A 17,652-nucleotide genomic window follows, 5' to 3' on the forward strand; every position below is an offset into this window, starting at 1 on the left:
GCAGCCTGAGCGCAGCGTCCCGGCCGCGAATCTCTCTCAGAGGCAGCAATGAGGAGGAGGGATCGTCGCCCTGCAGATACCGGGAGGATGCAGTAACACCCGTTTGTCTTCTAGTGGGATCATATTTGTATATTTCTCGGGAAAACAAACAATACGTTGCGGATTTGGCCTGTCCATCACTCGGATGCAAGCAGGTAGGAAGCTATTGTCATTTTGCAAAGTTATGGAGATCTGTTGAGCTGTGCTATTTATTAGTTTTTTATTATCTATGTATATGTTGTCATTCATTTCTATTGATTTATTTCTGTTTGGATTGTTTATTCTGTTTTTGTGGTGAACTTTAACGATTTATTTCTGAGACATCTAATCGGATTTTGCAGCCTAAGTGGTGCAAAAATATTCCTTATGTAAGGCTTTTAACAGTAATAGTATACTGATTTAACAGACTTTTTAAAATCCGTAAATCCGAAATAAAACAGTTTGCTATTTGTTTAAATAATGTTCTAATGCAAACACATTGTCCCACTTCTTTCCACTTGCATTCGCGATGTGTAACATATGCAGTTGTTCCTATTTTGTTACATTTAATTAAATATGTATAACTTAATGGGCTATTCATTTGCTTTACAATGAAAACTGTGATATTTGGGAATAAGGAAAGACTTACCTCAGATCTTGTGTCAAATATTTAGAATCTAAAAGTATTTTCTTCATGTTACTTAAAGTTTCAGGTTTCGTGCTTGTTACACTGAATTTAAACTCTATGCTTGAGATGTAGACGTGGTGAAAAAAAAGTTGAAATGAATGAAACAATCCTTTTTTATTAAACGTGATGTTTAACTAGACGATGAGCCAAGCTTACTGAGTTGGAGACGGACATTTGCTCCACAGCGCCATCCTTTGGTCACTTTTCCTTATGGGGGCCTCTGGCTCTTCCTGTGACTCCCCCAGCCGACGGATGCAGGGGGCAAAGCTTCCTCTTTCAGCTGACTGCAGTGGAAAATTGTTCAAATGAGCGCCTTCTGTGACCAAGACTCATCATGGCAGCATATCAGTTTCCCCTCTTTGCTGAATAATTGCAGGCTTTTCGTGTTTCTAAGTCATGCAGTGGGAGGTTGGAAGTTGAGCAGGGTCAATTCTTGTATTCTCATTTATTGACACGGTTTAACAGTTCTTGTGGGCTTGTTTTTTATGACCGTCTGTTTGGGGCTGGTTAGATGTCGGCCACTGGGTATGTTTTATTGGACACTGTGGTAAACTTAAGACAAATAGTCTCCTTGCAGTTGGAAGGCAATTCAGTTTCTGGCAGAACAACCTAAAAAGAAGAGGTTATTTTCAACAAAGAAAACTGGATTTGAGCTGTTTCTCTGATGATGCATTGATATGATGCTGTACATTCTTCCTGTCAGTTAAGTCTTTTGGAGCTTTGCCAAACCCAGCACAGTCTTGTGTCCACACTGCAATAACAATTAATTGAAAGAAAATGTGTGTCTGTGGACTTTCAAGCCAATATAGGATGCCCCCCCGATGGTTTGTCCTCCATCTGGACTCCCACAATGTCAACATGTCTGTCACACACCATTGAAGCCCCTCACACAGCCAGAATGTATGCGATCACTGTGGTTTTTCACTCTGGACTTCTGTAGGAAATGAACTGTTGGGTTTGCAGTCCGGCCGCAATGCTCCTCAATGATTGGCATCCAAATGATTTTCTCTACTTGAGTTTGGAATGGCCAGCGTGACTTCATCACCACAGCCATGCTGACGAAATGAAGCTGTCGTGATGGTCTGCTGAATCTATTCAAACTTGGCCAAATCAGAATTTTCCTTACAGGGTGTATCAGGATTATTGGCAACTTCACACACATACAGTAGAAGCATGAACCAGCAGGCTGTCCGCAGCCCACATCTATATGTTTAATGTTGTTTGTACGCATGACAAGGAATGGAGTGTAGCTAAGGAAACCAGATATGGTCATTACTGAAGGAGAAGGTTAACCATTGTGGCGAACCTCCAAGCCACTGTCTCAGGGTTCATCCTCTCCTTCCCTCTACCCGCAGCCTCCAGCATTTATTTTTCTGCAAACTTGAGTACTTTGAGGAACGCTCTTAAAAACCGGACTGTATTGAGACGCCCTAATGATAGTCTAGAGCTCTGGACCATGTGTCTCTAATATGTTGGACCATGCTGCCTCCATGTGGCCATACATGCATCTGTGTTTATATTGTCAAGGACCTGGATTGTAGACCTGGACATAGGACACAAAACCTTCTCAATTCAAGTCCACATGTTGGGTTTTTGTAAATCGTATTAAAGATTCCAAACGAGATCATCTGTTTGTCATCTCACTGACTAAGCAGAGGCAATTATTACTTCAGCAAGTATCACAAACTGAATGAAAAACCTTTTGCAATGTTGCAGATAGGTGGTTGCTATACTGATACCCTAGTGTTCTCCGGAACAGAGGGGTGCAGCTTTAACAAGCAGACCTCTAAACTTACGCTCCAAAAGCCGTTTAGGACAGAGAGTGAATACACATTCTATACAGAGATGCTGTTTGAGAAACCAATGTGAGTTTGGAACATTGAACAATTTAAATCTATTCTAGTAGACCTCAACAATGGAATTATGATCAGTAGAAATGGCCATGTCATGGGACCTTTAAAAGGCGGGGTGATTATATGCTGTTTTGTTCAAATTGTCATGTTATTGCTTGGATTACATCATCAAGGTTAAGGCTCTGATGACAGCACCAGAGGAAAAAAGTCATGAAATCACTAAACTGATTACGATTTATCCAGAGGGGCACATGAATGTTTGTACCAGTGTGTACAAATCTGAGTATCTAATGGTTATCGAGAAATTCCAGTCAAAAAACACGAGTGTCAACCTCATAGTGGGGCTTGAGGAAATGTCATAGGACTATTAGGGTTCATCTTCTGGCAGTAATGAATGTCTGTACCAAATTAAATGGTATTCCATCTGGTACATATGGATCTATTTAGAATGATAAGTCAACATGTTGACCTCTTTGTTACGATAGACTAGAAGTTAAGGCTTCACTTAAGTCAGTAAGATTCATCCTCTGAGCAGCATAAATATCTCTACTGAATGTAAAGGCAGTCAATCCAATAGATGTCAAGACGTCTCACTAAAAAATAAAAATGTGATTCATTTAGGTGCAAGAGGAAAAATCAGGGTACCATTTAAATTTAGGAAATATTAATTGTCTTTACAACACATAAATATGTCTGGACAATTAATTGAGATACATTTTTTACGACCCAAGTGGTTGACCAACTGACATTGCTATTCCAAGTTACACAACAACTATGAATCTTGTTTCTTTTAACTTCTTCTACAAAGTGTCCTTATGTCTTCCTCTTTTCTCTTCATTTTTTTAGATCCCGCCCCAACTTAACAATGGGCCCCATTCCCCTGTGTGTGCTGCTCCCAGTGACGGTGCTGGCTGTGGTGCTGGCTGTAGCTGCTGAGGAGAATGCAGTTGACGACGAGTATACCTGGCCACAATGGAAGGTGCCTCTGGTAAGGCAAAGACACACTGTCCCTCTAAGCAGTCCAAACTTTTCAGCGCATCCTCAGGCGCAGCTGAGCGGGACCTGTGGGATCGAGTGTCAGCGTCGCCTTCCTGCCTCCTCTCTGGATGACCTGGAGCAGTTCCTGTCCTACGAGACAGTCTATGAGAATGGTACGCGCACGTTTACCTCAGTTTCTGTGCAGGGCCTGAATGAGGTTGCTTCCTTGTCCCAAAACGTCTCATCTAGGTCCCGGCAAAAACGCGAGGTGTACGGCACTGATACCCGCTTCACCATCTCTGATAAGCAGTTCTCCACCAAATATCCCTTCTCCACCTCTGTGAAGATCTCCACAGGATGTTCTGGGGTTCTTGTGTCGCCTAAACATGTTCTGACTGCTGCCCACTGCATACATGACGGGAAGGACTATCTAGATGGGGTGCAGAAGCTGCGGGTCGGTATTCTAAAGGAGAAGTCCAGACGAGGGAAGGGAGGAAAAGGTAGAGGAGGGCGGGGAAAGGGCAAAAGGAGAAAGGGAGACAAAGATGAAGAGGAAGCGCAAGAGAAGGAAGGGGACGATGGTAAAGGAGACCGTAAAGGAAAAGGGAAAGGAAGAAAGAGCCGCAGTCGACGAAGTGCAGAATCGGGGAAACCTTCCTTCAGGTGGACGGGGGTCAAGAAGACCCAGGTGCCTAAGGGCTGGTTCAAAGGTGTGTCTGAAGGACTTACTGCAGATTATGACTATGCTGTTTTGGAGCTGAAGAAAGCACCTAAAGTCAAGTACATGGATCTGGGAGTTATCCCCTCTGTGAAGAAGCTTCCTGCTGGGAGGATCCACTTCTCTGGCTTCGATGATGACCGTCCTGGAAACCTGGTGTACCGATTCTGCTCCGTCTCTGATGAGTCAAAGGATTTGTTGTACCAATACTGCGATGCCAAACCGGGCTCCAGTGGCTCCGGAATCTACATCCGTCTCAAAGAGCCAGGCAAGAAGAAGTGGACGAGGAAGATCATCGGGGTTTTCTCTGGGCACCAGTGGGTCGATGTTAACGGGAACGGGATGCAGCAGGATTACAACGTGGCGGTCAGGATAACACCCCTCAAATATGCCCAGATCTGCTACTGGATCCATGGGGACTCAAGTCTGTGCAAGGTAGCTTAGAAATACAAAGGATCCCCCCTGGACCACCAGTCCTCTCCCATTCCACCTCTATGCTAAAGGCACCCTCCCCACTCTCCAACCAGGGGCCCTGACGACTGCCTCTCCCAATCCTGCCTCCCAGTGACTCCTGTTACACAGATCTACTGTAAGATCACACAAACAACCCACATTCAGCCATACAGACTCAGTGTTGACAACAACAGGAATTTGTCTTCGTCAAGAGAATTGTGGCTGGTCAGCTTTTCTAATTTATTTGCTAAGAAAATGGAGAAAAAAATATGTATTATGTGTATTTTGCTGTTTTGCTTTCTATTTGGATTGTTTTGTTCTAGGATTTGACCTTTTTGGATACAATGTTGTAAAGGTAGTGTAGCTCATTAACATTTGATGTTAATGAGCGAAGGCCCTGGTACATTTATTCTATTCAAACTATACTTTTTATGAAGAACATTTCCAAGTGTTCTCCACCACTGTAAAGAAGAGCGCGTGCATTGGCTTTGACAAAAGACCCAGAAGAAATTAAAGTAACTTTTGTTTCGCAAATGAACTATATAAAGACAACATTTTTTATACACATTTTAATTGAACAAACTGGTGTTTTGCATTTTGTAGATCTAGAACTTTTTTTTTTTAAAACTACCTTTAAAAAAAAAAAAAGAAAGAAAAAGATTGTTTGTCTAAATAGAGAAAGGGTCATTATGGATCCTGGATAGATTTCTTATCTGATTAGTGAATCACACCATCTTTTCTCTGTACTTGCAACACAGTGAAATGGGGTTTCATTGTTGTGCACATAATTATACTGGTGCTTATCCAGAAAACGTGGTGCTAATTTATGAAACTGTAAACTCTATTGGGGGGGCGAGGGTGGGGATTTTTCAGAATATATTTTGATAGCCTAGTGCAGTTACTATGTATTTTATGTGAGGCTACATATGTGGGTTTTTTTAAGATGGGAATGAACCATGTAATGATATACTTGAGCTGTTGATATTTCTCTAATTCTATTGGTTAATAAGATTACAAAGGCAATGTTGCTATATAATAACAAATGAAATCTGGGATGTAATGTTTTTTACTTTTTTGTTGTTTCTGTCCAAAAATTATTCGTATCCTTTTGAATACCAAACACCTGATATTAATGATGCGGATTGATGACTACCAACCATTAAATCAAGATTACTACTTGTGTGTGTGTTTGTGTTTGTGATGATCCTCAATACGAAAGATCAGATTAATATTTTTGTGGAATGGGAAAACTGACGCTCACAGTGATGAACCCAAAGGAATCACCCGACTGTAGTTCCCCCGGCTTTTAGCCACTTTACTAATCTGGTAATGTTGATGTGGTGGGATGTATATTCATGAAATAGTCCTTTAATCTAACCTTTCTCTATTTTACATTATATGGAATAAATAAATCCTTCACGGGCAGTTCAATCCATCATTGAATTTATTGCACCTCAAAAGGCTTACATGCACTGGGGTGGGCCATAGTAAATAAAATAAATGTACAACTGAACAAAAATACAATTTCATGAAAAATGTTAATAATCTTCCGTTATTTTCTCTGAATCATATCAGATGCTCACAACCAATTGCTTATTCGTCCACTGAAAAGACAACACACAGAGTAAGCATTACATCGGACTGGTTTACAGCTGTCCATATCAACATATTTACTACATTGTAAGAGGGGAAAAGAAAAGAGGGGCTTGTTTAATGATGCTAATGGCTGAACAGATCTGTGGATTTCCGCATCACGCTTGTGTTGTGACTAACACTATCAACTGTTTTAATTGAAAATGGGCCAAAGGTCAGAAGTGATTGAATAAAACAACTTGGACGTTAATAATGTTCTGTCCAATTTTTGCAAATCTTAGAAGATTTTGACATTTTTGAATGCCGTTTTCAAACACGTCAGGTGTAAGTTTGTTCATTCATCACATCTGTTAGGTCCAAAAGCCAATTTGGTGAGAAACAATGACTGTAAACAGAACTTTGATTCAAAAGAAAATCCTCAGGGTTCCAGAGTTGGGTTTGGCATTGGATCATCTTACATTAAATACAACAATAATCATACTGACCTGGTCATAGTTATAATGAAAGCACCGGCAACAGATATATCCAGATAGGTAATGTCAAACTGCAGGAAAAAATTGTAGTTATTTGAGTCTGTGACGAAGTACTAAAGCATTTTCTCTGGAAGTAAATTGTAAGATATGTTCATTAATAGTAATGCAAGAACAATATGGACAGTAGTATGGAGAATTATTCTAACAGAAACAGATCATATAAATAACATTAGACAAGAAGACAAATAAATAAACATAGAAAAATAAGCCACGACTAAAAAAAACGAAACCCACAGAAAGGATCACTTGGTCTGGTATGATTCAGAAGCCCATATAAGTTGTCTTAATATACAGAATATTAATCATATAGAGGTATTTGTTTCCAAATACTTTCAAAAGATGACAGGAAATAGAAGGTTACTCACACGACTTACAATTTCATGTCAGAATCACATTTATATTTCTCTTCAACAGACGTACAGAATAGAGACGTAATCCTCGCCAGAGAGATCTATGTACATCAGTGAGGAATTTTCTGTAAACAACACACAACATGTTTCTCCGAAAAATCTTTCGGGGCTTTGTTCGTCGCTCTCATCCAATCAGAGGGGGACAAAGAAGAGCTCCTCCCCCTTTATAATGAGGCTGGGACACATATGGGGTGGTAGGAGGGGCTTAGGACACCAAAGCACATCCAGCATTCAACTCAACACCAGAAAGAAATTCAAACACATACGCCTTCACTTTCTTTCACTCACTTTTGAGGACTTTTTTTTGTCTGGGTTTTGAGTGATTTTGTTTAGACAAAAGATAAGAACGTCTACATAATCACACGCTTGTATTTTTTTTCTCATATATATATAATCGGCTATGGTTCACTTTCACAGTTTGTGCTACAACATCACACAGGAAAAGGGTGGGGTGTAGATGGTTGGGGTGGAGAAAAGAGGCTCTTATAAGGTTGAGTAGCTGAACATTCTGAGATGTTGACAGACACCAGGTAAAAGTTGAGAGGGCCCTGCTCCAGAGAAGAAAGCAGCTTGAAGAAAGGAAACAGAGAAGCAGGTGTCAGGTCAAAAGTGAAAAGCATATAGACAATCATTTGATTTTTTAAATGTTTGTATAATATACAAACATTTAAAAAATCAAATGATTGTCTATATGCATCTAATATAGACATCTAAAGTCATGTAAACACAGCATCAGTGTTCATATGACTTTAGATGCATGCATGTCAAAATGCTGCCAAAATACATATTATTACTTTTACCTGCAGAGCTATTTATCAATCTAAAATGTCCTGGTTTGATTTGCCTTCTCTCAAATAAAATGGAACTAAATATCACACTACATGGCACACAGAATATCAAACTACACCAGATAACTGTTTCAGTGCACAGAAGCAATCGTGTATCGATTCATGGCAAAAGGCTTGTGCAGAATAATGCTAGCTCACCTGAGCTAGCTAAGGTTAAAGCCCATCGGGCTGTCACAAGCACTGCGCTCTCGTTTATTAGTGGATGCATGCTTCCCACTGTGCAGTGATCTGGTAAAGTAAATATTCCCAAAGTGAAATTGCTCACAAGGTCTGATGATTATCTTGAGTGACCAGGCCATGGCCTCTGGGAAGCTGTTTTTAAAATGTATTTTTGGCACTTTGAGGATCTGAAGCCGAGAGCCATCTTATTCCATTATACATACAGTAGCAACTCACTGTCGCTTTTAAAAGCATTGATTAGTAACCAATGATCCATTAAAAGAGACTACTTTAAATATTCCTAAGTGTGTAATAAGGGGCATTTTGCAAAAAGTCACTGAACTTCATTTTTACATAATTGAAAAAGACGCCAGTTGGAACAGCTGAACCCAACCATATGCTTTTTTGTTTTTTATTAGGGAACTCTTACTTATTCACTTTTACATATTATCTGTTATTTGTGGATAAGCCAATCCCAAAAAAGAAATCACCAAAGTTTTTTAATAAATGTTTAACGATTTAACGAAGTTGTCAGCGACTATACTCTATATGTGCAGTTACATATATAGTGCATACCTGGGGTGTTATAAGAAGTCTTTGAGGTCGAGATCTGCCAAAGGGTCCTTGGGCTTTTTGGGACTCTGGCTTAGAAGTGGAATCTGAGAAAAAGTCACGAAATTAAATTGGTGGATCTTTTAACAATACAATTAATATTCCTCACACAGACTATAAATGGTTAGATTATTCCAAAATCATAATTGCTTTTAAAGTATGTGTAGACACACCAGGGGATTTACTATGTTCTTACCGGTGCTCCTGGTGCAGCTCCCGCCCCCCCAGCATAGGGAGGTCTCATCATAGGCTGTCCCATCATAGGCTGCCCCATCATCGGCTGCATCATGGGAGCGCCAGGCCCTCCTGCAGGAGCCTAATAACACAGGGATTACAAATGAGAGATTTTTGAAGGCAATGTCAGTGAATCATCTGCCTTCACAAAGGTTTCTATGGTTTATGCAGTAAGGCTGTTTTAAAAGCTGAACTCACAGTGAAATCCACAGACTTTGTTATGAATGATTTAAAGCTCACCATGCCAAAGCCAGGCTGTGCGCTCATTGGTGGGACCATGGAGGCTCCTGGAGCCCCGGGACCTCCGGGGGCGGTACCTCCCTACAGTGACAGGACAAAGAGGGTACATCAGCAAAACTGCCTTTGAGATGAAATGTGATGTCACAGTGAGGGACGCGGTGTACATGCAGATCTTACCATGGGGGCTCCTGGTGTACCCCAGCTTGTGGGAGCTACATGTGGCATCCAGTTGGCTCCTCCTGTCAGCTTCTTCTCACTCTGTGGGTCCCTAAAGGAGATCAGGGTACACTTCAGGCTTACTGTGCTATTGATCCCATTATACTGCTGATGCTTGGAGTGCTGCATTTATAACATGTATATATTGAAATACACACTTACTTCTTCTTTACTCCAAGGTCTGGACAGAAGAAGAAAAACAGGACAGGTTAGATCTAAAAACACAAATTATGAAGTTACAGAAGAAAATGGTTATAAGTAGCTGTCTACCTCCAATAAGGTTGGCCAATGAGGAGTCCAGGTCTCCTCCAACAGTTTTAGAAGGGGGTGGGGTGGGAGGGGGTGCGGCTGCAATGCCTCCCACTGCAACTGGAGTTCCCATGCTTCCTGCTATGCTTCCAGCAGTGCTGCCCCCGGTGCTCTGGGGCGTAATGGCGGGCATCAGCAAGTCGCCTAATCCACCAAACACTTGAGGAGAGGGTGGGAATGGCAGGACATCAGAGAAACAACACAGACTACAAATCTTCAAACCTCCAATCTGTTTTTTAACACGGGTAGATGGGAGACCAGGTAGTAAGTAGTCAGCCCAGCTGTGACAGCATCAGTAGTCAGCTGTGGATCACATGCACAATGTAGGATTGTACTGTAAATATATTTGAGAATCACATATCAGGAAGTTAAACACTGACTTGAAATAAACTACTGGTTTTGAACCAGGTGTCATCAAGACCAAAAGAGTCTACAGGTTTTCATTCAAACTAACCTGTAGAGAAGCATTGTGTTGATTGAGGGTTTACCCATAACCCCATTCAGCTAACTACTTACACATTTAATTTATGCTAATTATTAAATTACACAATACATTTAGCTAACCATTTCAATGGTTTATCACAGGTTTTAGCTAACTTTTTGACCATTTATGCACTCTTTTTAGATAAATATTTAATATGTTCCTTTCATTTTAGCTAACTATTTGGTCAATTTAACCATTAAGCTAACTATTTCAAAAAGACAATATCTTCCTAATTATTTGCTAAGCTTTTCATTAGTTTAACCATTACTTTTAGCTAACTTTTTCATCCATTTACTTTTTATTTAGCTAACGATTTCAGCTAGGCTATCTAAGCTAGACCTTACTTAAGCTAACTATTTCATGATTATCCAATGCTTTTATCTAACCATTTCCACTGTTGAAATACATCGTTTTATGCTACATTGTGCTAAACCTTTAGCTTTGTTAACTATTTAAACATTACTTTCCCAACAATATGCATTACTTTAAGCTAACTTACGAAAGGCCATTTTACTTTCAGCTTGCTTTTTCATCCTTTTACTTGTTTAGCTAATTATTTCAGCCAGGCTATGTAGGCTATCCATAACTTTATCTAACTATTCCAACTGTTTAAATCCATTGTTTCAAGCAAAATGTTTGCTAAACTTTTGGCTATTTTAACTATTTAAACATGTATTTACCTATCATCTGTAGTCATCTTTCTATGTACCATAAGGGGTGAATAAAGGTTGTCAAAACAATTCATCTTTGCCACTCAAAATAATAAAATATAAAACCTGCAGACTCAGGCCTTGATGGCATGTGGTTATAAGAGACAAGAGACACTGCTCAAAGGGGAAATACAAAATAGACTAAATCTTGTCTCATGCAGAAGACAGTCAGGGTAATTGTTACATGCAACGATGCAGAAGGGGAGAATTGTCCAAACTGCACATGCTGCAATTCCCTGCCGGGTAGAACTCACCAATTACAGATTAGAAGAAGCAAGCAATGACCCAGAAGAGAAGAAAAGGTGTGGATACGGGGTGAAACAGGAAATTAAATGAAGCAGAAGACAAAATGTGTGCAAGAACGAAAGATTGCAGAGTGGGTGGAGCAGAGAGTGAAGAACTTGTGAAAGTGTGAAAAGTACAATATAAGCGATTAAGAAAAATAAAGAAAATTCCTTGCAATGCTAGGCTTCAGCGCTGTGGAATGCTAAGCAGTCAGCAGAAACAAACGTTCTCCGTAAGGAGGACAGTGAAAGCAGCACATGTCAAGGTGTCTTCATGCAGTACTCAGGCTCTCAGAAAGAGGGGATAAGTAGGTAATGGTTAAGGTACAGTAGCTCAGTTTCAATGACTCAAAACAGATTAATGTGCATCAAGCAGATAACCTGCAGATTCATGAACCAAACACTCTTTATATTCTCAAATAAATGGATGTAAAAATGCGAAAGATTTCTGAAATGAAAAGAACGCAAATGAAAGCTTTACTTACTTGATGCGTCAAAGCCACCAGAGGGCCCTGGTGTGGTGGTTGCTGCTACTATCGGTACTGCAGCAGGGGCAGGCGGTGTCGGAGAAGTTAGGGAGCCAAGAGCATCAAAGCCCGACTCCAGGAGGTCGTTCTGAGCCGGAGCCGGAGCCGGAGCCGGAGCCGGAGCCAAGGCTGGAGCCAAGGCTGGAGCTAGAGCTGGGGCAGCAGTGGGAGCCAGGGTGAGGGACATCAGGCCTGAGGGGGAGAACAGACAGCAATCTTGCTGTGACATCATATGTAGTTCTGTTTTCTGACTCACCCTAATTCCACGAGGAACACACATTTGATGTGATTACTGACACAACAGATGGCACACGAGACATCTTGGAAGACAAATTACATTTCGGTTATCCCATTGGGGAAAGTGAATCAGTGCAGCAGCAATATAAAATAGAATATTAAAGATGCAACTGACACTTTTTACCGGTTGATTTTATACTCTAGATAATGCTTGGCCTATACAATTTAAGACATTTAAAAAAAAGAAAAAGCCAATTCCAGTATTTAAAAGTCCATGGTGATACATACGGGACAAGTGTCACATATAGCACATCACAATCACATAGGGGAAGTTAACATAAACAGGGGGGAAACATCCTTGATCATTACATATAACACACACGCCATATCCAACATAGAGTAGTGTGTGCAGGTGTAATTATCAGTGAACCATGTTTTTAAGTGAGCTGTAACGTATATATGTATATATGGATTCATAAATAATCCATAATCAAAATATTTCAATTAATTAATTGATCTCTAGATCATTTTAAAAACAATTTGTAAAAAAAAATAGCAAACATTTTAAATTATAAGGAGCATGCATCTCTATCAGTGATCGCAAGTATCTAAACATGCTAACTAGTTCCTAAACACATACATTTTCTTTAATCCTTACTATGAGATACTCTTTTTTTTTTTTTTAACATATCTTTATTATAAATTGTGAATAGATTAAATATACTTTTTGTGTAATGGTTGTGTTTGGAAATTAGTTAGTAAATGTATGGATAAAAGAGTAGTGTGCATGTTTGTAAATGTATATAGTTTTGCTGTTTAAAGTAACAAAGGGGAATATTTGATATACAAATGGTCATTTTTAAGTATTCCTTAAGGAATACAAATAACTTTTTCTGATACACTTATTCTTTAACTATTGGCAAAACAGCAGCAACAGAAATTAGATGGGAATTGTCTATGATATCATTGTGGCCAGACATATATCAGACATTTCCACTTTGGAACCGCTGTATTGTAAAATTAAACTAGTCCTGCCAAGTCTGTGTCATTATCAATTTGACGAATGCATCTCCATCATTACTTCCTGCATAATTATTCAATCAACTAAAATATTTCTGTGAGCCTTTTGCCAGCATAAAAACATAAAAAGAAATGTCATCAAAATGTGCTGGTCCATTCAGCCTGTCTAATTACACTGTGATTTACATACAAATGCTTTGATACTGTAGGACCAAAACATGTGAGAGTAAGATAAGACTCACCTCCCAGCAGATCATCTCCAGGCCCTCCAGGAGCAGAGCTCTTCGTCTCCTCCACAGGACTGGCAAAGGAGTCTGCAAGGCGTCCAGTTATCATTGCAGCATGAAGGGCAGAAAGGGGGTAGAGGTCAGCCCCGAACCACATACTGGGACACAATTAGTGGTAGGGGACAAGATGTTCATAATGCAATGCTTTAACTGATTCAAAAGTTGGCAGGAATGCAGCAGACAAAAATCTTCCATCCATCTCTAATTCCGTCCAATAAATCAACATTGTTTCTATTCATTTTTTCAGTGATGCCATATGCCTGTTAAGAAGACTCCTCTGGATATCTGCAGATATCTGTTTTTACCCCAGCAAGCAACATTTTCAGCTCTTCATAAAGTTCACTTGAAACATCCAATAGTTGTACTGGTAAAAACACTCAAGACCTTACTGTAACAACTGCGGATGATAATAAAATACCCAGAAGAGATGCATAAGATTACTCAAATGCAAGTTCAACAATTTGCATTCAGCATGTCGTGAGAGATATGTGTGTTCTGTGGTACAGTACCCAGAAGGTCAATGACAGGTGCTGGCTCTGCTTTGGGTGGAGAGGAGGCCTCTGGGCTAGAAGCTGCTGCAGGAGCAGAAGCAGGAGCTGAAGCAGAGGCTGAATAAGGAGCAGAAGCAGCCTCAGAAGGTTCTGGGGATGAATATGAGTCTGAAGAGAGAGACGGCCAGAGACAGAAGCAGGAAGAGATTCAATTACTCTCAATGACTACATTTATCAGTGACAGCTTTATTTCTAAGGGGAGAATGCTTTGCTCAGTATGCCTACTCTAAAAGCATAGCAGACATCGAGAGAAAAAGCAGGCTTCTGCATCTTAAGGGAACGTTTGGATTGCTTGATGTGGGATTGTATGAGGTACTTATCCAAAGTCCGTATTTTACTTACAGTGAATGGCGGATGGCCCGCCCACAGTTTGAAAAAACTGAAAGGGGCAGAACTTAAAACGGTTTAAACCACCTTGCAATAAATCAATATCAGTTCAAGTGTACGCTTTATTTAGGATATATTTACAGCTTTACCTTGCAGTTGGACAGCCCATTCTTACAGAAGCCATTATATTATTCTGTGTTCCTCTTCAAGGCCACGAGACTCAATTGACAAAAACAGTTTCTGTACCTCACAGAACACATTGGTTGCTGGTCTTCTGCTGTCTTGATTTCAAAGTCTATTTGTGCCTGTTTGGTAAATGTATAATTATTTTAATGTTGTCTGGTCTATTTGAAGAGAGCATAGATAGCAGCTTTAGTTATTCGTTAAAAAAGAACTGTCTCCCAGCAAGGTCAATTGGTGAAAATATTCTAAATATAGCCTATACCTTGGGCTTTTCTATTAAGTTGCTATAATAGGTTTTGCTTCTGCCCCACCCAAAACAATACATTGCTAGAGATTCTGTGCTGGAAGTCCTGTCTGTTTCTCCAAACTGGGGGCTTGCCGACTATCATCTTCTGAAGACAATGGATAGTACCTCAAACAACTCTACTTCAAAACAGTCAAAGATATCCCTTAAACTGTGTATCCACATCCTTGAAGCGTGCACCATTCGTAGCACAGAACTGGTGTGTATGTGCGTGCATACACCAGCACCATGGAACAAAAACGTCATAAAATTTGAAGCTGGCTGCACTCTTCATGAGAAAAAGGAAAACAGTGATGCAGTGTCAGCTTGACTTACCGGTCACAATGTCTCCAGAAAGAACCGGCTCGGGCAAAGGAGAGGGCCCGCGTGAAACAGCAGGAAGGTCTAATTTACCAGCGCAAGCGATAGGCAGAATACGAGAAAGAAGAAAACCATAGAGGTCCGGAAGCAAAAGAAAATGTGTTAGCGTGGCAGGTAGAAAGGCACAGCTAAAATAGAAAGCAGCCACAAGACAATCCAAGACTTGACGCGTGGGTACATGCACAGTTCTCATACCACTATGGGGGACAAACCAAGACGTGTGGGGGAAAGTAAAACAGTCGACAGAGGAGTAGACGTATGGAAACCAGAAGAGATGAACAGGTTCCACATACAGACAAATGGATATCAACTCCTGTACCTGCACCAAAAAGGTCTACGCTAGGAGTGGTAGCAGCTTTGGATTCTGTGGTAGGGCTTTGCTCAGGCATTGAATCAAACATATCTAAGAACAAGGACACACAATCAAATGTACATTCAGATTTCAAGTCCAGTGCATTCAGAGTGATGAGTTCATAAGAGAGATGAGGGAAAGCAGATAGTTGGGTCATTAAACAGGGTAAGTTGCTGTGTAACAATGCAATGCAAAACTGAACAGTGCAAAGGTTAAAAGGGTATATTGCTCAGCATGAAGACTATGCTATTTTTATCATTGAATCTTGATGACATTCAATGCTTTTTGCTATCAAATAGCAGTTATTTTCCAATCTCCAATGCTAGTGCCAGCAGTTCTTTGAGGCTATACTTTTGAGGTATAGCTGTGATTTGAGCTTAATGTTAGCATAAGCCTGCTAACATGCTCATGAGGACTGAGCTAAAATGCTGATATTAATAGACTAGTCAGCAGACTTTAGCCCGTTAGCATTGCTAACATTTGCTAACTAGTACTTAACAAAACTGCCAATTGTTGCTGCCTTACATTGCTCTATTTTCAACCATGCCGCTAGCTCAGCTACAAACTTCAATAACTCTTTTTTTTATCATGGGGTAACGTATTTCTATCCATTTAACCATTATGCACACTTTTTCTGAATTGAAAGATATTGATAGAATATACAATTTCTGTCATTGAGCAATATTCCCTTTTAACTAAAATGCATAAGCTACAATAAAGCATTCTCGGGTAACAGTTTCTAAAATACAAGCATGAGAAGAAAACAATTTTCTTCCCGGAGTCTGTTTGTTAGTATTAGGTTCATATAATCAAAACAAGTTGAGCAACCTCTGTCAATAAAAAAAAAGTAATTATTAGTTATTCTCAAAAGATGTCAAGTTAGCCATTTTGGTCCCCAACAATAACCATTTAAGGGGGTTATTTTACAATTGGCTTAATTTTTGATACATTTTATATTTTGTAAAAGCTGCAGAGGAGGTCAATGTGCTTGATTAACTTGACTAAATGATCTGCATCTAAAGGGAATGCATCATGGAAAATAGAACAAACAATCTGGAATGTAGGGACTGGGCAGGTTATTATCATCGCCACTACTGTCATCATCACTAACAAGGGCAACGCAGTCATCACCATTATCAAAGAAAATATCATCATCGTCACAATGCAGGGCAATGCAGTGAGAGGCATAATGAGTGCGAGAAGACTTTACCACCAAAGATATCTAGAGTCGGAGCGGCTGCAGACTCTGTGGTGGTGGTGTCGGTGGTGGTGGTGGAAGAAGGGGTGGGGGTAGCGGGGGCAGCGATGGGGACGACGATGGGGACGAAGATGGGGACGACGATGGTCGGCGCCTCACTAGAGGAGGGAGTGATGATGGCCCCCTTGTCAGTGGGCCTCATGGCGAACAGGTCCATCTCTGGAGCAATGTCTGCACTCCCCTCTGTTGTAGCGAAAGGGTCTTCAGGAAGAGCAGCAAGGCGGTGGTGATGATTAGTTAGGAGGGGGTTATGATTAGAGAAGAAGGGAAGGGTGTGGTGAAGTGGGTGAGGAAGGGGAAGGAGGGATTTGTTAAAGCAACAAACACTGTAAAAAGCATGTTTGTGAGGCTTCTGAAGCTTTAAATCCCAGTTAGGTACAAAGGAAGTCAATCAATAACACAGTCACTCTGCTTCCATTAAATAATAAGACAGTGGGGAACATTTCTTGAGTAAATAATAATAGACTACAACTTCTGGTCGACTGGCCCAGAGCCCAATTCGTTTTGTTACTAATGATAACACCCAATTCAGTGTCCCTGGTTCATTGTTATTATCTCTATTAGAAGATAATGAGATTGGTCCTGTGTGTATCTATGTGTCTATCCACAGCTCATCTTGCATACTGCTGGACCCATCAGCATCATATTTGTTATGATCATTTATGACTGTTCTCCTAAGGACTTCTTGTATCATGGAGTGTTGACTCAGTACTCACAGCCAGTAAGTACCACAACAACTGGTTTAGCATGGACTGTTTTGGAAGATGTGTGTGGCTAACAGTTAACAGCTAACAGAACTAAACAAATAGCAGGACTGAAAGTTTTCCATTCAGAGAAAGCAAATAATGCAATAACTATTAAACTACTGGCAGAATTCCATGCAACTTGGTTGGTTAGTGTAGCATG

General features: G+C 40.3%; 2 protein-coding genes across 15 annotated transcripts in view; one reads left to right on the forward strand and one right to left on the reverse strand.

The window, feature by feature from the left end:
• On the forward strand, nt 1–6,937 carry prss35 (serine protease 35). The gene is made up of 2 exons (XM_010776265.1): nt 1–194; nt 3,406–6,937. Exon 2 carries the CDS (start codon nt 3,425–3,427, stop codon nt 4,697–4,699), a length of 1,275 nt encoding a protein of 424 aa, XP_010774567.1. The 5' UTR covers nt 1–194; nt 3,406–3,424; the 3' UTR covers nt 4,700–6,937.
• The window catches only part of snap91a (synaptosome associated protein 91a), a 26,710-nt gene continuing 15,192 nt past the window's right edge, over nt 6,135–17,652 (reverse strand). For 4 of the 14 annotated variants that reach the window (XM_010776251.1, XM_010776255.1, XM_010776253.1 and 1 more), the window contains 13 exons: nt 16,699–16,947; nt 15,456–15,539; nt 15,092–15,160; nt 13,921–14,070; nt 13,367–13,438; nt 11,826–12,059; nt 9,824–10,021; nt 9,716–9,734; nt 9,515–9,605; nt 9,338–9,418; nt 9,060–9,179; nt 8,828–8,910; nt 6,135–7,813 (listed from right to left, as the gene is read on the reverse strand). In XM_010776251.1, the coding sequence (XP_010774553.1) occupies nt 8,836–8,910; nt 9,060–9,179; nt 9,338–9,418; nt 9,515–9,605; nt 9,716–9,734; nt 9,824–10,021; nt 11,826–12,059; nt 13,367–13,438; nt 13,921–14,070; nt 15,092–15,160; nt 15,456–15,539; nt 16,699–16,947 (1,442 nt within the window). In that variant the 3' untranslated portion in view covers nt 6,135–7,813; nt 8,828–8,835. The remainder of the gene's footprint in view (nt 7,814–8,827; nt 8,911–9,059; nt 9,180–9,337; nt 9,419–9,514; nt 9,606–9,715; nt 9,735–9,823; nt 10,022–11,825; nt 12,060–13,366; nt 13,439–13,920; nt 14,071–15,091; nt 15,161–15,455; nt 15,540–16,698; nt 16,948–17,652) is intronic. The other 10 variants (XM_010776264.1, XM_010776261.1, XM_010776252.1 and 7 more) reach the window with 9 other exon arrangements.

The sequence above is a fragment of the Notothenia coriiceps genome, unplaced genomic scaffold (genome assembly GCF_000735185.1).
Source record: "Notothenia coriiceps isolate Sejong01 unplaced genomic scaffold, NC01 NC01_scaffold00016824, whole genome shotgun sequence".
Lineage (NCBI taxonomy): Eukaryota > Metazoa > Chordata > Actinopteri > Perciformes > Nototheniidae > Notothenia > Notothenia coriiceps.